Raw genomic sequence first — 23557 nt, 5'->3', positions numbered from 1 at the left:
AATAAATACCCAAAGCACAGAGGACTTCTTTTAGTGCTAGGGTACCCCTTCCCCACTGGTCCCAATTTTTATGCAAACACATCTTCTTGTGCAAAACTTAAAGTCAAATATATTTTGCATAAATATATTTTTCTAATCAGTTATCTTAAAACCTGTTGTTCCAAACTGCTACTGAACCATTTGTCACTGAAATCAGACCTGCTGCCAGTTGTGGCAAATGCTGGAAAAGCAGGGATCGGGGCGAGTAAGTGATAGCTATGACTCTGACATCTGATTATGTACTGTAGCTCTGAAGGATGCAATGCATAAATAAGCTAGAAGCAATCCTTTCATTCATCCTGCATTTCACCTGTGTATTAAGTTTCCTTTTATTGCTTAATCCTGTATTCAATGAAGACTGGATACAGAATACTAAGGTTATATCTGTTCACTAGTGGCTTGGTCGATGTATACACAGAAGAAACAAATCTCCGCAAGAATATACAGTATATAAGAACAGCGATGATGACTCAAAAATCCGTTGACGACACTCCAGATGATTAAAACCATTTATTAAAGGATGAATAAGACTCGACACAGCTGTGTTTCGACCAGCCAAGAGATCATAAAAAAAGATAATGAATGATACATATTAAATCATACATGTTCAAAACAACTTAAAACATAAAGTGTATCCAAATATTACAAATATTTGTAATATTTGGTTGTATATATGGTGCTCAATATTGTATGCGCAAAAGTGGGCATGCACACACAGTTTGAGTAATGAACCAATTAGTGCCAATAATTGGGCTGTAACAATTATTGGCGTTAATTGGCAACAATTTGTTGTTAAGTGTGCATCTTGCTAAGCGCTATTCTATAAAGATGCACATGTAAATCTTTTAGTGAGCAACTGAAAAGGAGATGTGACCACGGGAGGCAGGGCCGGCCCAAGGCAAGATGCTGTCGGAGGCGGAGCTAACATGACGCCTTCCTCCTCCCCCCCCCCCCCCCCCGGGGTAAGATGCTGCCCCCCTGGCAGCGTTTACCTCATAACGTTCCAAATCCGGCAGCGGCAGCAATTCCCATATGGTACCTTGCCACCGGCACCCGCCTCTTCCCTTTACTGCGGTTGCCTGAGCCTCTGACAAGCAGGAAGTTGCATCAGAGAGGCGGCCACAGTAAAAGGGAAGAGGCAGGTGCTGGCGGCAGGGCAGCTGTTGCCGGGTTTGGAAGGTGACAAGGTTAAATGTCACAGGGGGAGATGCTGCTCCCCGAGATACCACTCCTGAAGAGTGCCACCGGAGGTCCCCGCCTCAGGTGCCATAATAGTCAGGCTGACCCTGATGGGAGGGGTATGGGAGGGTCAGGAGCATTCACTAAAGATGCGCACAGTATTATAGAATTCAGGGGATCCATGCCTAATTTACATGCAAGGATTTACACCAGGTTTCAGTTGGTGTAAATCCTTGTGCCCAAAGTTGGGTGCAGATCTGGAACAGGGACTGTCTTTCTGTGTCAGGTGTTCAGCACTGCGTGCATCTGGTAGTGCTATACAAATGCTAATAATAATAATATGTGCGATTCTATAAGCGGCGCCTAACTCAGAGCACTGTTTATAGAATAGTGCTCAGCATGCTTTTTTTTTTCGGTGTTCAAATTTAAGTGCCATTTACTGAATCTAGTCCTGTATGAGCACAAGGTGAAATCCTCTTTTGTTTTGCTTTTTTTTGTCAGGTTGTTGCTCTGTCATCATGGTGTCTGCTGAGGGATTCAGTATACTACACACTATCAGTTATTGCACTCATCGTGGTAAGTTCCTGAACATTTCTTCTGCACAGATTTCACTGCAAGACTTCCATCCCTTTTCAATCTGCCCAAGCTTAACAACGAGTTTTGGTTGGAGCTCTAGCTTCGTGGGTAGGTCATTTGAATTAGAGAGCTGCACGGGAACGGGGTTAGCGGGAATCCCGCGGTTACCACGGGGATCCCGTGAGAATGGACCCAGGTCCTGTGGGGTTCCCGCGGAAATGCAGGCAAGCCTTCCTTCCCTCCCCCCCCCCCCCCCCCGAGCCTGAAGGCACCCTCCCAGAATATACCTCAATGCACCCTGGTGGTTTAGTGGCCTCTTTGGGGCACGAAAGATCCCTACTCTTTCCTGCTCACTGCCACCACTTCATCAAAATGACTGCTGAAACTTCAAGCAGTCGCCTCGTGAGACTTCTAGGCAGCCATTTTAAAGAAGCAGCAGCAGCAAATGGATCAGTGACAGCTGGCAGGAAAGAGTGGACTCTTTCCTGTCTCCAAGCAGCCACTAGACCACCAGGGTGCATTCAGGTATGTTTGGGGAGGGTACCCTGACTCAGTGCTGAAGAGGAGGGGAGGGGAGATGGGTGGATGGGAGGGGGCTGTAAAAAGGGTGGCTGGAGTGTGGGTGCAGGGAGGGAGGGGGTTGGAAAAAAGTTTGGTAAGGGAGATGTACATGGAGGAGGGAAGGGAAAAGGGTGGAATATAGCATATGGTATGGAAGGGGATGGAGAGGAGAGGGGGACATGCTGAAGGAAAGGAAAGAGGGATATGCTGCTCATGGATGTTTGCTTTTTTTTGAAAATGTACATCTTTTAAAATTTTGTATTTATCAGAGTACAGAACAAAATGCATTTATGAAAATCTGGCATTCTTGGGAGAGGGGTTAAGGTGACAGTGTGGTGGGGGCAGGACTGGGTGGGCCAGGGGTAGGGATGAAAGAGATTATTTTTCAGTGGGGATGGGCAGGGATGGGTTAGACTCCCACAGGGATGGGTTAGATTCTCGCTGGGATGGATAGGGGTGGGTCTAGATTTTGGTGGGGACGGGTTAGATTTCTGTCCCTGTGCAACTCTCTAATTTGGATCTAAAATAAAAACCATCAGTAGGTGGTGTCAGGATAGGCAAGTAGATATTGATTAAAGTTATCACAGAATCGTAGAACTCACCATAAAATAAAATGTGATGATAAGCACTTGAAATATTTTTCACACTGCTTTCTGACTTTCCCACATCATACTCCTAATTTTCTTGATTATTTACAAATAGAATTTAAAGGTTCAAAGGTCCAGTTTATTTGATGTACTGCCTATATAATAAAAGTCTAAATATTTGCAGTCTTCCAGGTATCCATCACAATTAGGGTTGCCAGAATGTTCTAAAAGAGAACACCACCCCCACCCGCACTTCCTATACTGCTGCCTTGCCCTGCCCTCTTCCCCTTTCCCTCTACAGCAATAACTACATCAATGCAACCTTCAAACTTATCAGGCCATATTGAAGAGAGGGGGATACAAGGGATTGCATTCTTCAGCTCCCTTGGAGCCTCAACACCATCCTCTCCCCCTCTGCACATCCCCCAAAGCACCCCATACACATCATCCTCCTTACACATGATCCATCCCCCAGAAGTGCTTCCTTTTCTGTTTATGTTTTGATTGATACACTCTCAATAATTTTACAGTAAACAACAACAATAAATGGACAATAGCAACATCTTACTCATCATTTTTACAGTTATGAAAGAAATTCTGTTGCTGGAGACCATATATCAAGAAATGATTTTAATGACCCCCTTCACTCTGCTGCTGCTACTTTTTTGTAGTGATATATTTGACAAACATAATTACACCACATATTAGTATTTAATTCAGAGTTATTTTTCCAGTTTGTTTGTTTATTTTAGTTTCAAGACTAACGACAATAGCATATCTAATATTTTGACTTGGGGCTTAGTCTTCTGGGTTTGTACCTCAAGAGATTTATAGACCTAAATCTTGTAACTATGAGGCACCTCTATGTTCAATATAGTACCAATATGTTGCCATACTCCTTTCCAATAAGATGTAAGGTTACCACAGAAGAAGATTATATGTGGGAGAGTTCCCGTCACTAGTCTGCATGGCCAAGTGGGGTTAACAGATTTATCTGCCTTGGAGGCTTTTATTGGCGTCCGTTATTCCCTGTGAGCCATAAAGAACAGGGACTGAGTTATTGAGGCAGAATGAGATATTCTGATTGAAGAACTCCAAAAATACTCTTTTTAACATGGGGTAAGCAGACAACCAATTTCTTCCTCCCACACTTTCCATTGACTAGACATCTGTATTCATTATTGTTTCTAAGGAGTTGGTAAAACTGGGGAGCTGAATGCTTGAAAAAGCATATTTTATAACAGTTTTCCAAGTCCCAGTCATCCATAAGATCCTCGGGATTAAATTTACTGACTGTAAGAGAGTGGATTAAATGTAAGTGTTGAAATGAAAGTTTTGATGATAGACCAAACTCAGATTACAGTTCAGAGAAAGTTGTGAAATTGCTTCCCATTGTGCGCTGTGCAATAGTCCAAATCCCTTTATCCTATCAGAGCTTCCAGGAGATGGAATGTTTGTTAACCTGATAGCACAATTATTCCAAAAGGGCGTTTTCCATGAGGGAGCCTCTTCCTGAGCCGAGGATGATTACAAAATAGTGAAGGCTTCTATTGCTGAGTTTATAACCATTATATTTTTGAATTTGGGGTACAAAGACACAAATGTATTCTGTTCCCGTTTTTTTCTATTTAGGTACTGTACTAGGGCAGGGCATGTCCTGTTTTGTAGTTGCCCTTGTGGTAATTAGTCTGTTGGTCAAATATTAGCATGTCCACTTTGTGACTCAGTATATTGATACTTCAAGCTTTGTAGCTTCAGAAGTATTGTTTAATTACACTTCTCAATTAAGGAGCCTCCAGATTTTTTTAATCTCATTATTCTACACCTATATTTGTGTGATTTCCAAATGTAAGGTTAGTTCTTTTATAGCATTTTTACCCCTTTCATTGATCATTTTTCTATGTCTTAATATTTTCTATTGTATATTGTAACTGATACTTTTTCTTCTTCTTTCTTATATTACATTTATTTTGATGATATGTGTGCCATTCAAGTCCTTCTGGTCTTTTTTTCTTTGTTATTTGGATGTTACTTATGTATTTGATTTTTACATTATATATCTCTTCCAGAAGGTCTACAAAGAGAAGCCATAGCCTTACAAAACTACCTCACCAATCCACACAGTTATCACAGTCCACCTTCAACCCTGCCTAACAACTTCCTTCTCTCTTCCCTTACCTAATCTTTGAACACTACTAATTGTAACTGACATCATAAAAGGATTATGTCATAACCAAACTCTGTAAGCCACATTGAGCCTGCAAATAGGTAGGAAAATGCGGGATACAAATGCAATAAATAAATAAATAAATATTTTTTACATCTAGTGTCTGACCCCTGAAGCAGACGGTTGTTCCGTCGAAACACAGCCCCATGTCGGGTCACATACACATATGGTGCTGAATAAAGTTGTTTTACTGACCCTCAGCTGAGGAGATTTCTTAGTCCACCCCTACTTCTTGGACTTTTACCTGAACCAGCTACTCCATCAAACAATCATTTATTTCATACAGGAACTTTACTTCCCTAGCATTTCCTGATGTGAAATTTATCCAGTCAATATTGGGTTAATAGGAATTGCCTATTATTAAAGTGTTGCCAAATTTGTTAGTTTGCCTAATTTCTTCTAATATTTCATCATCTGTCTGTTTGTTCTGGCTAGGTGGATGGTAGTATACCCCCACCACTCTTCTCCTTCTCTTCAAACATGGAGATTCTATTAATAAAGTTATACCATTTTGACATTGCTTCCTGCAGAGCATTTATTCTGTTTGACTCAATGCCCTCTTTAACATATAGCGCCACCCCTTCTCCAGGTTGTCCACCCTATCATTGCAAAATATGATTTGTACCCTGTTTATCTTCCTTCTGCCAGGCTTTTGAGATATTTATTATATCTACCTGATCATTTAGTGTCATATACTCTAACTCACTCTTCTGTTTTTATAGGTTTCTAGCATTTATATACAGAGATTTCAAAATGTGTTTTTTTGTATCTACAACCTGCTTAGCAGTTGACGGGGATAATTTTCAGTCTTTAATCTCTGTATGCTCTTCCCTTAAAAGCAGCTAGCTTGCTTTTACCTTTGCTGCAACCTGTATATCAGGATGTTCTAATTTCTATGTTTCAATAGTATCCTTCAAAGATACCTCACTCCAAATCATGCATTTCTGAGTGACTGTAAGCTTTCCCCCAGTTTCTAAAAGCTGCTCTGTCTGTTTTAAATGGTAGCACCAGCAGCCTGGGTCTACCACGGATAAGGAAGGGACCATCATTTTGGAGTAGACTTCCCTTTCCTAAAATGTTACCCAGTTGCTAACAAATTAAATCCTTCTTCCTTGCATGATCATCTCATCCACATATTGAGACTTTGGCGATTTGACTGCCCCTTGGGTCCTCCATGTGAAAATGCTACCCTGGAGGTTCTGAATTTCAATTTTCTACCTAGAAGCCTAAATTTAGCTTCCAGAGTATCCCTCCCAAAGTTTCCTATGCCACTGAAACTCAAATATACCAAGAGAGATCAATGTTTCCCAGCACTGTCTAAAATCATATCTAGGTGATGTATGAGGTCTGCCACCTGCACACCAGGCAGGTAAGTGATAAAGTGATTCTCTTGTTCAGCAGCCATCCAACTACCTACATACCTAATGATCAAATCTCAAACTAAAACAGCCATCTTAACCCTTCCCTCCTGAGTAGAAGCCCCTGGTGGCACATCTTTGGTAAGAGAGAATATTGCTTCCCCTGGGGGGCAGGTCCTGGTTACAGGACCACTTCACGCCTCACCAAGGTGATGCTCTCCTTTCAGATTACCTGTCTCCTCCAAGGCAACATAGAGGTGAGACTTCCGTACTATATCCCTGTAGATCTCCTCTAAAAAAGACTCATTCTGCCAATGTCTGGGGATTAGACTGGTTCTCTAAGAATCAGGATCTCTTTTCACGAATGCTCACATATGACCTGTCACCCACAGGGAGGTAATTATATATGTGGAACTCAGTGCAAAAGAATGGATAGCACCCATCTCACTACTGCACTGCTGTCTGCATGTTAGTAGTGGTGAGTTGTTTAGTTATTTAAAGTTGCTAAGGGAGTAAGAATGACCAAACATATATAAATGACCTTCAGAGATAATTTTGTATATTTTATGCTTTTATTTTGTTTGCCTCTGACTGAGCTTCGATGTTTAGAATGAATCACTTGCTGCTGAAAATAAACTGTGGTGACAAATTTCCCTTTTGTCCTTCTACGTAAGTGGGATAATTGACCATAAATTAAGAGATGTGCCTAGGGTGGATGGGAAAGAAGATTAATCTAAGGCAAAATATAAGACTCTCTAAACAATGTAACATCTACCTTTAACAAGGCATACTACAAAGACCAACCAATGTAAATATACACAACCCCCCCCCCCCCCCCCCCACATATATTCAGAACTATCTAACAATATCTGCTTGTTTATTCAAATATTATGTTTTATCATTATCTTGTTGCCCAAGATCTTTCTGTAACACTAAATGTCTATTTTCTAATATATTTCCATCACTCATGATGTATTGTAAGCCACATTGAGCCTGCAAAGAGGTGGGAAAATGTGGGATACAAATGCAGTAAATAAATAAATATTCTAGTGCTGGAACAACTAGATTTAAACTGAGGTAAAAGAATTTAAGACCCTTTAACCAATTTAATACCCGTTATAATGTTCTTGAACTACATCAACTAAATTTAAACTTAGGAAACAGAATATTAGACTCTCTTGCTTTTTTAATAAAGCTTGGGATAGAAGAGAATGTATGGGTTTACTGATATAATCTGTTTTAATTTTAAGTCACCAGATCCCCCAGCACAGTAACTTTGAGAGGCTTCCTCTGCTCTCATAAAGAAAACTGATTGAAAGAAAAACAAAATCCCATAAGCAACACCAGAACCTAAACAAAATGAAAACGTTAGGCCTGAACAAGTCTATTTTTCATGCAGAAGTTGTAGAGTGACTGATTGGCCATCTTCTCTTTAAGACCTGGAGACAGAAGGTCATCTCACTTCATCAAAATAGATTTCTAGGCAGATTTCATACTTCTTTCTAAATTCCGACAAAACTGCACTGGTATACTACACATTTGTTCCATCCTTCTGCTAGGGAGGTAAAGTTCTTATCAAACACAAGCGGCAAGTGACCGACTCACCTGCAAATGCACAGTAGAGACTTCCCTCTTTGTCCTGCCCTCGCGTCAAGACGTGATGACGTCAGAGGGCGGAACAGAGAGGGAAACGGAGTAGGAGTCACTGACGGACGCTGCCGCCTGGAAACGAACATTGCGCGCACCAACCTCCACCCTTCCCCCATCCCCGCCACCGCTCCTGCCCTCCTCCGTATTGGGCCCCCTGCACTGACCTGACAGCGCCTCTCACCTCCGAGAGCGATCTGCTGCTGTCTGCAGCGCTTTCACACGGAGGTGAGAGGCGCTGTCAGGTCAGTGCAGGGGGCCCGGCACGGAGGGGGGAGGGAGTGGCGGCGAGGAGGGTAGCTGGAAATCTCGCCCGTTTTAACGGGCTTAACGGCTAGTATGAAATAAAATGCGCAGTGTTCCATTTTTCTTTTTCCCTTCATTGACCTCAGCAGTACTAAGCATTGTGCCTCCCCTGTCTCCCTGAATAATGTTGAAGCTGAAGAAGTGGCATGAGAAGCAACACCTTCTTTAGTCTTCCTTCAGCACTGTGCCCTAAAATACTTAGCAGCAAATGATACGAAGGGTAAGACTGACACTTCCCCACCTCTAAGTCTTATGCCCAGTAAAAGAGAATAGTAATAGTCTCTGCTTCGGCTCTCTAAACCTGTCTCTCTCCCATGACAGCACATTATGCTGTCACCGTGCCACCTTAACCAGTTCAGATGATTGAAATTTAGTGTAATTTACATAATCACAGTTTATATTAGCTCAGGCTCATTATGCAGTCAATCTAACAGCTGCATGAAAATAAAAGACTGTCTTCTCCTTTTTTTTCAATCTGTCTGTGAGATAAAGGAAATGGTGCCTGGCAAATATTCTTATCATGCAGTCACAGCTGAAATCATTTGGCAAACGTCAGTTAACCTTGTCTGAATGTGGTTTAGGTTGCAAATCTGCCTGGATGATACATAATGGGTTTATAGATGACATAGGTTTAACTTGCGAGATTATTGGTTATGCTTTTCTTTCAAGCAGGATGTTTAATCCTCAAACCTTGGGAGGCAGGGTATTAATCATGCTCATGGCGCGATTTCTCAGTTTGCACCCTTTCTTCACTGACTTGATAAGGGAATAACACTGTAGTTGTTGACACAGATATAGTAAAAAGCTATCAGATTCAACTTATTTGTTGACCATTATTTGAACACTAGTGGAACCCAACCTATTTCCTCAACAATGAAACGGGCCCTAGAAAGGCTCTCTTGTAAGTGATTTTTTGTCTCTTCCCTGCCCTCCCCTCCATGTCCAGCGATTCTTCCCTTCCCTCCCCTCCATGTCCAGTGATTCTCCTCTTCCCTGCCCTCTTATCTGTGTCCCGTGAATCTCTTCTCTCCTGTCCTCTCCTCCCATCCCATCCCATTCCATTCATGTCCATCGATTCTGCTCTGCTCTGCCCTCCCCTTGATGGCCGTGATTCTCTCTTCCTTTGTACCTCATCATTTTCTGGCTAGCCTGGCTGGCTTCCCTTCCATTGGAAACATCCTGACATCAGCTCGCCTCCAGCTTTCCCTTCCCTCTCACTGTTCCGTCCTCTGACGTCATTACGTTTTGACGCGAAGGCGAGGCAGTGAGGGGGAATGGAACGCTGGAGGCTGGCTGACGTCATGAGATGTTACGAACCCAGGCAGCCAGACAGCGATGGAACATTGAAGGTGCAAATTATTATATAGGATATACAAGACAAATAGAGTACCACAACAGCCATAATACTTTGGTCAGTCTGCACACTTCGATCTTAGTCAAAAGGAACAACTAAAATATATTGGGTCAATATTCAGCCACCGTGGTTAAACATTTTTTTTTTTTTAATCCAGCTATGGCAATTAAAATAAATCCATATATTCAGCACCACTATCTGGATAGTGAAAGGCACTGAATATCTGGATAGATAAGGAAAGGGATTTTGGATTTAGCTCATGACTTTTTCAGTAGTAGTTCAAATTGAGTTACATTCAGGTACAGTAGATATTGTCCTGTGCCTGGAGGACTTAAAATCAAAGGGGTCATTTTACTAAGGTATGCTAACAGATTTAGTGCATGCTAGCAATTAATGCTTGCTAAATGATAACATGCGCATAGGAGTATAATAGGCTTCGTATCATTTAGTTCACCTTAGTAAAAGGACCCCTTAGATTGTTCTTGAGGCAATGGAAGTTAAGTGGCTTGTCCAATGTTCTGTACAGGGTAGTTAGCCCTTGGGCCACTGTCGCAGGACTGACTATGGTAAACAGGTCACCACCAAGACCTGAAAAGCAAGAAGCTAGTATGGCTGGAACTCTGGGGCTAGGCCAGGTAGGAACTCAGGAAGACTACTGCAGGGACCAGGAACCAGGCTCAGGCAGGACCCAGAAACAAGGCTCGACTCTTGCAGGAACCAGGAACAGGTTTGTCTATAACAGGAGCCAGGAACAAGGCTTGGCTCTGCCAAGAACCAGGGACAAGGCTCGGCTTTAACAGGAATCACGAACAAGGTTCAGGTTCAGCTCTAGCAGGAACCAGGGACAAGGCTCAGCTTTAACAGGAACCAGGAACAAGCCTCTGTTCTGGCAAGAACCAAGGACAAGGCTTGGCTTTAACAGGAACTAGGAACAAGGTTCATCTCTGGCAGGAACCAGGGACAAGGCTCAGCTTTAACAGGAACCAGGAACAAGATTCAGCTCTGGCAGGAACCAGGAACAAGGCTCAGTTCTGGCAAGAACCAGGGACAAGTCTCGGCTTTAATAGGAACCAGGAACAAGTCTTGACTTTAACAGGAACCAGGAACAAGGCAAGCAAGTACAAGGAGCAAGGCGGAGCAGGAACCAGGGACAAGGCTGGCTAGAAGCTGAGTTGTTGCAAAGGCACTGGAAATGAGGCTGAGTTTCCTTAAAAGCACTTGGCACCGATGATGCTCAGACACACCCCTCCCCCGTTGTTTTGATGTCAGTTCCAGTTTAGAGAACTGTGGCAGTCTCCCCAAGGGAACAGCGTGCATGGATGCAGAAAGTCGCCTCTCCAGGACAGAAATGCACCAGGCCAGGACCAAGAGCAGTCACAATAGGACTGTGATACCCAAGATCACAACAAGGAGCTCTGGAGCAGCAATTGCTGGTGTTATCCAGATAGTGGGCAATTCTGTAGCCTAGATGCTCACATTTAGATATATAAAGTTTTAGAATACTAAAATTTATACACATTTGTGTGCACATATACACATAAGTTCTTGCATGGCACCTAAATGCTATTCTGCAAGTATCTGCTGAACTTACATAGCACATATTTGCAAGGGGGTTGTACACAGAGGTGGAGCATGGACAGGACATAGGCAGAGCTCAAACTTATTTGCATAACTTACAAACAAAATGCTGAAAGTTACACAGGCACCTGCTGCACTTAGGTGCTCCCACTTACTCCAGCTCCGTGGCTGGCATAAGTGTGAGCACCTACATGTTAGACACAGTAATACCTTCTTACACTAGTACTCTATAAATGACAGTAAGCACCTCAAATATTGTGTTCAATTCCAGTCGCCGCATCTCAAAAAAGATGTGGAGGGGCATAATCAAACGGCACCCGTGAAATCGATCACCGGCGATCTATTTTGGCGGCACGGCAACAGCTGGCCGGAACCGTATTATCGAAAAAGATGGCCGGCCAACTTTTGTTTCGATAATACGGTTGGGGCCGGCCAAATGCCACAGATTGCTGGGTTTGAGATGGCCGACTTTGTTTTTCAGCGATAATGGAAACTGGAACCGGCCATCTCAAACCCGGCCAAATCCAAGGCATTTGGCCGTGGGAGGGGCCAGCATTCGTAGTGCACTGGTACTTCTGGATGTTTAGATCTTGCTGATCAGTTATGTTATGACTTACTTGTTCAGGAGTGCTGTATTTTGTGATACTGTTTTGAGAAATGTTCAAGAAAGACTTCATACAAATGAAAAAAGTCCCTGCTGTGCATTTTCCCTTGATGGCCGTCCCTGACGTGCACTTCCCTTTAATAGCCGTCTTTCTCTCCGAAAGTGCACTTCTCTTAATGCCCGTCTTTCTCCCTGAACAGGGAAATCAAAAGTTTTTGCACTCTGCTTTTTTTCTAGTAACAGTGGGATTTGAACCAGCCACCTCTGCATTACAAGAGCCATGATGTAACCACTTGGCCACAGCTCCACTTGCTTGGTTGTCCCTCCCTTTTGATTACACCCCTTCAGGTCTCTCTCTGCCAATCACAGTGTGTTAAGCTGTCTGTGAGTGGCTGAGAGAGACCTGGAGGGGTATAATCAAAAGGGAGGGACACCCAAGTAAGTGGAGCTGTGGCCAAGTGGTTATGTGATGGCTCTTGTAATGCAGAGGTGGCTGATTCAAATCCCACCGTTACTACTAAAAAAAAAAACTGTGAGCAAAAACTGCTTTGACTTCCCTGTTTGAGGAGAAAGCTGGCCATTAAGAGAAGTGCACTTTTGGAGAGAAAGATGGCCATCAAGGGAAAATGCACAGCAGGGACTTTTTTCATTTTTATGAATTCTTTCTTGAACATTTCTCAAAACAGTACCACAAAATACAGCACTCCAGAACAAGTAAGTCATAACATAACTGATCAGCAAGATCCTTTTTTTTTTACGAGCTGGCCGACTGGCTCCCCTCCTAGGAAGGAAATGTTTTAAAGTTGTTTTTTTTTTGGTGGGAGGGGGTTGGACCACTGGACGAGTATGGGGAGGTCATCCCCGATTCCTTCCGGTGGTCATCTGGTCAGTTTGGGCATCTTTTTGAGACTTGGTCATGAAAATAAATAGACCAAGTAAAACCGGCCAAATGCTCGTCATCGCCGGTTTTCTTTTTTCCATTATCAGCTGAAGCCGGCCATCTCGTAAGCACGCCCACATCCCGCCTTCACTACCCTGCCGACACACCCCCTTGAAGTTTACCCGCCTCCGCGACGGAATGCCGGCAAGTGTGTCAAAAAATCGGCTTTCGATTATACCGATTTGGCCGGTTTTAGGAGATGGCCGGCCATCTCCCGATTTGTGTCGGAAGATGGCCGGCTATCACTTTCGAAAATAAGCTGGATAGTGTTAGAAAAGGTGCAGAGAAAGGCGATGAAAATGATAAAGGGGATGGGACGACTTCCCTATGAGGAAATGCAAAAGCAGCTACAGCTCTTCAGCTTGAAGAAAATGCGGTTGAGGGGAGATATGATAGAGGTCTATAAAATAATGAGTGGAGTTGAACGGGTAGATGTGAGGCGTCTGTTCACACTTTCCAAAAATACTAGGGCTAGGGGGCATGCAATGAAGCTTCAATGTAGTAAATTTAAAATGAATCGGAGAAAATTTTTCTTCACTCAACGTGTAATTAAACTCTGGAATTTGTTGCCAGAGAATGTAGTAACTGCGGTTAGCTTAGCGGAGTTTAAAAAAGGTTTGGATGGCTTCCTAAAGGAAAAGTCCATAGACCATTACTAAATGAACTTGGGGAAAATCCACTATTTCTGGGATAAGCAGTATAAAATGTTTTGCACATTTTTGGGATCTTGCCAGGTATCTGTGACCTGGATTGGCCACTGTTAGAAACAGGATGCTGGGCTCGATGGACCTTTGGTCTTTCCCAGTATGGCAATACTTATGTACTATGTACCACCCTCCAGGTGCATAATCAGTGTCAATATTCAGCCCATTATCTGGATAACATTTGTGGTCCTGCTTGGTAGCAAATGGGGAGACGACCTTACTAAGGAGGAACTTGCTACCATTAGTGAGCATACTGCTGGCTGCAGAGTGATTTTTAAAAGCATCTTCCAAGAGTACTCTACGTGGACCCCTGTCATTTGGTATCACTGCAACAGCACAATGTAAAGGAGGTCCTGCTTCTGATTCCTATAGATGAGGGAGCTCTATTATCTCTCTTTGGAGCAAACTCTTCTTGTCTATGCAAAACCTGACCTTGAATGTGGTGGATGCTTTAGAGCACAGTGCCCATACATACCAGGTATCACTGGCCATCTGAGCAGCATTAGGAAGCCTTGGTGAATTTAATGAGTCACAGTTATTGGTCCACTGCAACACAGATTTTGTTATCAGATACAGCTCTTCATTTGTTATTTGATATAGCTCTTCATTTCTATACATCATTATAAAGAGGTGTAGTTTATGGACTCCTGAAGAAGGCAGTTGTGCCGAAACACGACTTGTTTTAAGTCCTTTTTATAAGTTTCTACATTACAGTTGCTACATTTGGACTATTTGCTCATTTGTCTGGTATTTCCCACTTTGTATTGCTACTAAGTTATCTGGATATCATAATGAATATCGCCACTATCCAGATAATTCCTAAGACTACCCACAATCTGGCCTAGCACTATCTGGATAGTGCCACTGAAAATTGCTACCAGTGTCACTTATCCAGAATGTACGGGCTGCTACCCAGATTAGTGCTTTTAAATATCAGGCCTCATCCTTCTTCTTGGAAGAATGGGGTAGAAGAGAAGAGAGAAGGAGAAGCCGGTCTACAGTCCGTAGCCTTTGTTGAGTTTGCCTTCCACTTGCTGCTTTGGATTAATTTTCAGTTTCTTCTCCATTTTGCATTTTGTTTATCCTTTCCCAGCTGAACCTGTCTAAGTTATTTACTTGCCTAGGTGGTAACACTAAGTTTGACATCTACATTATCCGAATGATGCTGTCTTTTTTAAGGTGATGTTCGTAAGGTTCACATTGCTATATATTTGATTCTCTTTAGGCTATCGTGCCATTGTGAAAATGTCTAGAAGTGTCTCTAACAGTAGCGTAGGAAGGGGGCGGTGGGGCAGTCTGCTCCAGGTGCACGCCACTGGGGGGGATGTCAGCTCCGCTGGTTCCCTGCTCTCTCTGCCCCTGAACAGGTTACTTTCTATTCCGGGGCAGAGAGAGCAGGGAACCAGCGGAGCCGACGCAGCTCCCAGCGACGTGCACTTGGGGTGGACTGGCCCTCCCCTTTTCCTACTCTAGTGGTAAGAATGCGCTCCGGGGGGGGGTGCCGTGCTGCACTCAGGGGGGGTGCGCAGCGGCGAACCGCCCCGGGTGTCAGCCGCCCTCGCTACGGCACTGGTCTCTAACATCCTTAATACATCTCATTACACAAACATGGGCCACTATGCCTTTTGGTTATGAATCAGTTATACATTTTTAACCCTTTCATGTTGAGCCCAGTCAGAATTTTTTTAAACACTGGATGCTACAGCCAAAAATATGTGGAAATTCAGGCATGGTATCTAGGTAGCGACTGGCACTGAATATCCAGATACAACTGCGAGAACCTGGCACTGTCCAAGTAGCAGCAATATTGGGTTGCCATCCAGACAGGTTATCTGGATACACTTAGGACAGTTTTTCTGTTATCTGGGTTGTATACTGAAAATTGCTGTTGCCAGAATGATTCTGAACTGTGCCCCAGCTCAGCCCCTGGACTGCCCCAGCACTATGCCTCAGATTTGTGTGCGATCCTGTGATGTGCATAGAACATGTAAACCGCATTGAGCCTGCCATGAGTGGGAAAGTGCGGGGTACAAATGTAACAAAAAAAAAAAACATAATGGAAGAGTAGCCTAGTGGTTAGTGCAGTGGACTTTGATGCTGGGGAACTGAGTTTGATTCCCACTGCAGCTCCTTGTGACTCTGAGCAAGTCCACTTAACCATCCATTGCCCCTGGTACAAAATAAGTACCTGAATATATGTAAACCGCTTTGAATGTAGTTGCAAAAAACCTCAGAAAGGTGGTATATCAAGTCCCATTTCCATTAACAAGCAATAATTGGTGCTAACAATCAATTAATGCCATTAATTGGTACCAATTGGAAGTTGTGCTCATCTGTCTACATGTGTTCTATAACACTGGGTGCCCAAATCCCATAGCATGCAACCCGAAAGGGGTTGTAGCCATGGGAGGGTTATGGGTGTGCCAGGGATGTTCCAGTAATTGGGGCATGGTGTTATAAGAATATGCACCCAAGTTGCATGCCAGGGTTCCTTTTTAGTTCGATGGTTCAATAAATGGGTGTGGGAATCAGCACTACATATGATTCTGTAAAGAGCACGTATCCTGGAGCGCCCTATATAGAATAGCGCCGAGTGTTAACTTTTTCCTGGCACCTAATTTTCGTCATTTCCATTTTGGTTTCTACATTTTTTAATGTTATATATGTTGTTTTTTGATAGACTCCTGAGGCAGGCCTGACAGGCCGAAACACAGCTGTGTCGAGTCTCACTCACCCACCTTCTTATTGCAATTTTTAACCTTTTCTGTGTTTAATTATATGTTTGTTTAACGACCAATAAATTTGTTTTTACTGTATTTACATTTGAAGCGTCGTCCTCTCAAATTTTTGAGTCATCTTCACTGTTTTGTTGTCATTTGTTTTTTGCAAAGACTGGTTTCTTCTGTTTTTTTTATCACCTAATTTTCGTCACCATTTACTGAATCCAGCCCTACGTGTACAGTGCTGTGGCAGTCAGAAAGGTATCCAGATCATGCTGTTGAATATCTGTCTCTGTGGGACTTATCTGGGTAGCAGGTGCTGGTACTCAATTAAGTCCTTTTACATATCGATCCCTTGACTTCAAGTCTAATCTTTCTAGTTGTTTGGCGGAGTGGCCTAGTGGTTAGAGCACTGGTCTTGCAAGCCAGAGGTGGCCGGTTAAAATCTCACTGCCACTCCTTGTGATCTTGGACAAGTCACTTAACCCTCCATTGCCTCAGGTACAAACTTAGATTGTGAGCCCTCCTGAGACAGAGAAATATCCAGAGTACCCGAATGTAACTCACCTTGAGCTACTACTGAAAAAGGTGTGAGCAAAATCTAAATAAATATATAAGAAAAGCTAATATGTCAAATGTTCTTCCTGTGCTTGACATTCTCATATACTGCCTCCATTTATAAGCAAAGTGACATCATCAATTACAGTGCCTCACAGAGGTTAATGCTTATGATAACAAAAGGTAGCCATCCACCAGTTCTGTCCCCATTCCATTGCTCTTTAAGGGGCCCTTTTACTAAGCCGTGGTAGGGCTACTGTGTGGGTAGCACGTGCTAAATCGACCGTAGTTCCGAAGTTGGTGCACACAGTTTACCGCAGTAGAAAATACATTTCTATTTTCTACCGCAGGGAGCATTCCTGGTGGTAATCAGCAGTGTGGCCACATTGATGCATTATGCCTGATTAATGCACGAGTAGCGCATGAGCCTTCACCGCCAAATAAATACGTGGCAGTAAGGGCTCAGGCAGTAAATAGCCACGTTCTACTTTTAGTATGAGCACATGGCCATTTACTGCTCCATTTTAAAGAAGGCCTTTTTACCCATTGCAGTAAAAAAAATGGCAACACACACCAATTTCACGCACCTAAACTAGCACAGGTAGGGTTACCATATTTTGTCCCCCAAAAAGGAGGACACATGCCACGCCCGCACCACACACCGCCACACCCCCTTTCACACCCTGCCCAGCCCCCTTTCACGCCCTCGCTCCAACCCCTGTCACATTTTACCCTTCCCCCTGTCACACACCCCATCACTCCCCCTCCCCGTCACCCTCCTCGCCTTACTACTGCCCTGGTGGTCTAGTGACCTCTTCGGGGCAGGAAAGAGCCCCCTCTTTCCTGCCCGGAGCACTGCCCTGCATGCATCCTTCCTGTTCCTGATCTCGGCGCCGACCGTTGTCGACCGTCTGCCACCGGGCCGGGCCCCCTGCATTGAAATCACAGCGCTTCTCACCTCCGTGTGAAAGCACTGCAGGCAGCAGCAGATCGCCTCCCTTTGGGCCTCCTTCCCTCCCTGTGTCCTGCCCTCATCTGACGTAACTTCTGCGAGGGCAGGACATAGGGAGGGAAGGAGGCCCGAAGGGAGGCGATCTGCTGCTGCCTGCAGTGCTTTCACACAGAGGTGAGAGGCGCTGTGATTTCAATTCAGCGGGCCCAGCCCGGTGGCGGACGGAGGGGGCCAGGTGGAGGGGGGAGCGGCGGCACCGACTTCGGAGGGGGGTGGCAGCGGAGGCGGGCCCCCGAGGGCAGCCTTGCCCCGGGCCCGGCCCAATCTCTTGGCGGCCCTGCAGCTTGGTAAAAGGACCCCTAAATTTTTTGTCCTGGATCTAAAATAGTGATAAATATAACATATTTTATATTTACCAGTACTTTAGAGCAAGGACAAAAAATATGGATAGATACGTTTCTTGAGTCGGTACATTTTTTCCAACTCCACAGCCCTGCTCACAACATAGCATCTTTACTACTGGCAATAAAATGAAACATGGAGTCAAAGGTCCATCTTGTGGTTATTTTATTGATATACTCCTGTATCTGGGATGGAGGCTAAAACATAGACAGGTGACGTGCAATTCTGTTACAATGTATCCACATTTTTACACACCCCTTGCACACAGAAATCTAAGTAAATGATCATGTAGATGTGTAAATGACCCATACACTATTCTGAAAGTGTGCAATGCAAGTGTAGGGCTAGATTCTATGTATGGCACCTAAATATTCCATGCGAAAAAAAATATTCTCAAAGTACACCTAAATTTTATAGAATAGGCTTAAATTTCTGCATGGTATATAGAATATGCCAAGCACCTCTCCACGTGACCAAATGTAGTTGCAGCCATTTATTCATGTTTTACTTGGTGTAAATCCCAACACTTAAATTCTATAATGTGCATAAGATTATAGAAACGCCCATGGTCATGCCCCCTTTTCATCTATGTGACTTAGAATTTAGGTGCACTATGTTACAGGATACGCTTAGCGAGTTGTGCACATGCATTAATGCCAATTAGTGCTGACAATTAACATCCAATTGACAGCACTGATTAGCCAGTTAACCAATTATGTTATAGAATACGCTTCAATTTCTGCATGGAAATTAAGGCACCATATGTAGAATCCCAGGGATAATTTGTCATTGCAAGGAGGCATACATGTTGGTGGATCAGGGGCAGGGCATGGACAGAACTCCTACATACATGCAGATCTTACAGAATAAGTTTCTTGTGTCCTTGCTACTTTGGGTGCTCCGCAGTTATGCCAGGCCTATGGCTGGTATGTCTGCAGGCACCCAAATGGTAGATGCACCCGTATTGTGATAATGTTCTGTATTCTGTTGAATACAAACCTGGCTGTGGCTTTTCTGGGCATTAATAAATAAGATAAGTTGAACTATGTACAGTAATACCTTGGTTTTCGTTGACTTTGGTTATCGTCGGTTTCGGTCTTCGTCGATTTTTTTCATGAAAGATTTGTCTCGGATTTCATCGGTTGCCTCGGATTTCGTCGGTGTGCCCACTTGACCTCGCTTCTAATTTTGCGAAAACATGTTCTCCTGCTCAGTGTGACATTGTTTCTCATTGTGTGAGCATCACCCCGCGCGTCTAGCCAAACAGTTCCATTGCTTTCCAGTGTTTTTATTCATATAGAAATAATTGCCTCGGTTTTCGTCGGTTTCGGATTTCACTGATTGTTTTCGGATGGATTATCAACGAAAACCGAGGTATCACTGTATAAGGTTTTTATATGGATTGGAGATATGTGGACATGTAAGTGTTATATTTATCAGTTGAAAGAACTGAAAAAACTGGACCGTTGATGAGGCATGGTGTGCTATTGGGTTTTTTTTTCCAAACGAGTCATTCTGGATAAACTGCCACCACGAACTGGTCCCAAAAAAGTTTTTCATGAAAAAAAAAATAAGTTATAAGTTGTGACATTGGATAACTCATTTGTGTTAGGATTTAAGTGTTGGGATCTTTTTGGAAACTAGTATTCTGTAAGGACACCTGGGTGCCCAGGTGTTGTGATAGAATGTTCCTCTTGTGCATTATCGGGATGTCTAAATGGAGGTCCCCACTTATAGAATTGCCCCCTTACAGGATTGGAAAATGTGCATCTTTGGGGGGGGGGGGGAATAGATTACTCTCCTAAAGTCTTACTTTATCACATGTGGTGACCCTATCATATAAAATCTATTCTAATGGAAGTATGGTAGAAAGGGAAAAGAAGGACATATACTGGCCGTACATTGCCCAGGAGAAAATGATGCCCGTCCTTAACTCGCGAGTTAAGGCTTAATATGGTAGTAGTGATGGCAGAAAACATTCAGGAGAAGATACCGTACGTTGTGCAACAACAGACCATGGTGAACGTCTCCATAGACCCACTGCAACACAGAAATGAAATTTTAAGAGGACTAAAAATGTTTTAAAGGAGGTAATGTACTGCTATTATTATTATGCTGAAAGGCTAAAGAGGTTAGGGTTCTTCAGCTTGGAAAAGAGACAGATGAAGGGAGATATGATTGAGATCTACATAATCCTGAGTGGTGTAGAGCAAGTAGAAGTAAATCAATTTTTGTATTCGTTCCAAAAGTAGAAAGACTAGGGGGACACTTGAGGAAGTTACATGGAAATACTTTTAAAACAAATAGGAGGAAATATTTTTTCACTCAACAAATAGTTAAGCTCTGGAACTCTTTGCAGGAGGAGGTTGTAACAGCGGTTAGCTTATCTGGGTTTTAAAAAGGTTTGGACAAATTCCCAGAGGAAAAGTCCATAGTCTGCTATTGAGACACACAAGGGAAGCAACTGCTTGCCCTGGGATTTGTAGTATGGAGTGTTGCCACAATTTGGGTTTCTGCCAGGTACTTGTGACCTGGCTTGGCCACTGTTTGGAAAACAAGATACTAGGCTAGATGTCTGACCCAGTATGTTCTTATGTTTTTATGTTCTTACTACTAAAAAAGGCCTGTTTCTGACACAAATGAAACGGGCGCTAGCAAGGTTTTCCTTGGAGTGTGTATGTTTGAGAGACTGTGTGTGACAGAGAGAGTGAATGTGCGAGTGTGTGTGTGTGACAGAGAGAGAGTGAGACTGGGTGCGAGTGTGTCTGTGAGAGAGAGAGTGTGTGTGTGAGAATGAGAGTGTGTGCGACTGGAGCAGCCTCGGATCCCCGTACACACAAGATCACCTCACAGCTTTTGAGATGCACAGCACTCATGCAATTACACAGTAGCGTTCCTAGGGGGGCTGACACCCGGGGCGGATCGCCGATGCGCCCCGCCCCCCGGGTGCAGCACACCCCCCACCCCGGCGAAAGAAACCCCCCCCCGGGTGTACGCCGCTGGGGGGGGTGCCGCGCGCCGGTCAGCTTGCTTCGTTTACATGCTCCCTCTGCCCCGGAACAGGTTACTTCCTGTTCCGGGGCAGAGGGAGCATGGAAACGAAGGAAGCTGACCGGCACGCAGCACCCCCCCAGCGGCGTGCACCAGGGGCCGACCGCCCCCACCGCCCCCCCCCCCCCCTTGGTACACCACTGCAATTACAAGGGCTGGCCACTACACCCATGACTTTTATACTGTAAGAGAAGTCTGACATCACATGCTAATAGCAGCATAAAAGCGTGCAAGCATTGCACTGCAAAGGCCCTATTTCCACGCGCGGGTCATATGGTAGGTACCCCGGCCTCTACTCCCTGCAAAGACCGTAGCACTGACAGGCTGCCATCGGGACCTCATTCCTTACCTGCGGTTGCCGAAAGCATCCCGCTCCCTTGTAGGTAGCGCCAGTGAGGTCATAAAGAAGTGCACAGGGGCGCCAGCGACCCGCTATTGCACAGCCCACAATTCCCAGTATTCCTGCTGTACAAAGCAGTGAAGTTGCTGAAACCCGCTTACCACCTTCTACCTCGCTGCTGCCTGCGTGGCGCGGCGGCGAGTGCGGCAGGGGCGGGGCCTCGTGCTGGTAGCGTGCGGTTGGTCAGTGCTGTGTGTGACGTACACAGAAGTACGTTAAGTCAGTTCAGTAGATGGATACAGCAGAAGCACGAATGCGTCAAGGCTTCACTTTCTCAGCTTCAGAACGTTGGAGGTGCTTTTTATTATATAGGATGTTATGTAACCCCTGTGTTTGTTTATAGAGGTTATGCAAAGAGAAAATGTTACCATGAAAGAATTCTGGTGATGACAGGCCCTCACCCTCTAATTTTATAAATGGTGTGTGCACAGTTGTAGTTGTAGTTCTAGAATAGTACCATTTACGCCGGTAACTTAGGAGCCCTTTTACTAAGCAGCAGTAAAGCCCAACACAGGCTTACCACACGCCAATTTGGAGCTAGCACTGTCCCATTGCGGGCGCCAGCACTAGTTCCAGCCCCAGCACGTGCCATTTCCTACGCTACAGAAAATGAAACATGATTTTCTAGCGCGGGAGTTACCACCGGGTTAGCATGGGAGCCCTTACCACCACTTCAATGGGTGGTGGTAAGTGCTCCCCCTCCCTCCGCATTGCCACATGGTAAGGGCAATCTTACCACATGGCCATATTTTTTGCAGCCTTTTTGCTACTGTGTGCAGCAAAAATGACCCCCCCCCCCCCCCCCCCCCCCCCACCGCTAGTTAAGGTTCTTTTTTTACCATAGCTTAGTAAAAGGGCCCCTTAAGTACTTAATTGGTGCTATGTACGACTGGCCGTAACTAGCACGAATTGCCATTAATTTACAGTTACATGCATAAGGGAATTATGATCCTATTCTGCACGGTGTCCAACATTTTTCCAAATAACCCAACAACAAATATACCATTATTTAAAAAAAAAAAATTATTACTATTGTTGACAGGTGTTAGTGCAAGATACTTTAAAAACTGGATGGTCCCTGTTTTCAAACAGATGTCATTCAGGAAGTGACCATTAAGGCCTGTTTAAGCAAAATGGTGTTTAGCAAAGAAGATGAAGTTGCAATTAATTTTTTGTGATGAAATAAGGCATTTGGCGCAAAGCGTTTTCAACTAAAGACTGGACTAATGTATTGCCAAAGGTCATACTAAATGTTTAAACAATTGCAAGGTATTTTGAAACTATGTAAGGGATCCCTTTTTTCTGGGCACCGTTCATAAAGCGCGTGTGTAAACTGTCTAGCACATAACTGCAAAGGGCCTTAATCTTTAAAAATTATGCTCTTAAATTTAAGCTCTTAAAATTTATGCTCCTAATTTATGAGCATAATTTATGCTCATAAATTACGAGCATAATCTATCTACATAGTATGCTCATAATTTAGGAGCATACATTTTAGGAGCGTAAATTTTGGAGCATAACCTTTATAGAATAATGCCCAAAGGGGGCATTCATATGTGAGGGGTATGGGTAGGTCATGAGCATTCTGACTATTCTAGTGTGCAGTTTATAGAATGCTATCAGTTATGCATGCAAAGGCCCGCATTTACTCTTTCCATAGACATGGTGTAAGTGGTCATATTATAGTAGTATTCTATACCAACAATCACATATTTAATTACCATTATACAATGTGCACTTTGGAGGAAATTCTATATATGGTGCCTAAAAAATCCGCACGGAACTAAGTGTATTCTATAAAATTTAGGCGCAGT

General features: G+C 43.9%; 1 protein-coding gene across 1 annotated transcript in view; it reads left to right on the top strand.

The window, feature by feature from the left end:
* SLC24A3 (solute carrier family 24 member 3) overlaps window positions 1-23557 on the top strand; it is a 646438-nt gene that overhangs the window by 470931 nt on the left and 151950 nt on the right. Inside the window, exon 7 of the mRNA XM_030194674.1 lies at window positions 1720-1794. Within this exon, the coding sequence (XP_030050534.1) occupies window positions 1720-1794 (75 nt within the window). The remainder of the gene's footprint in view (window positions 1-1719; window positions 1795-23557) is intronic.

Source organism: Microcaecilia unicolor, chromosome 3, assembly GCF_901765095.1.
Source record: "Microcaecilia unicolor chromosome 3, aMicUni1.1, whole genome shotgun sequence".
Lineage (NCBI taxonomy): Eukaryota > Metazoa > Chordata > Amphibia > Gymnophiona > Siphonopidae > Microcaecilia > Microcaecilia unicolor.
Note: the sequence above shows the minus strand (reverse complement) of the source record. Positions and strands in the feature narration are given on the sequence as shown.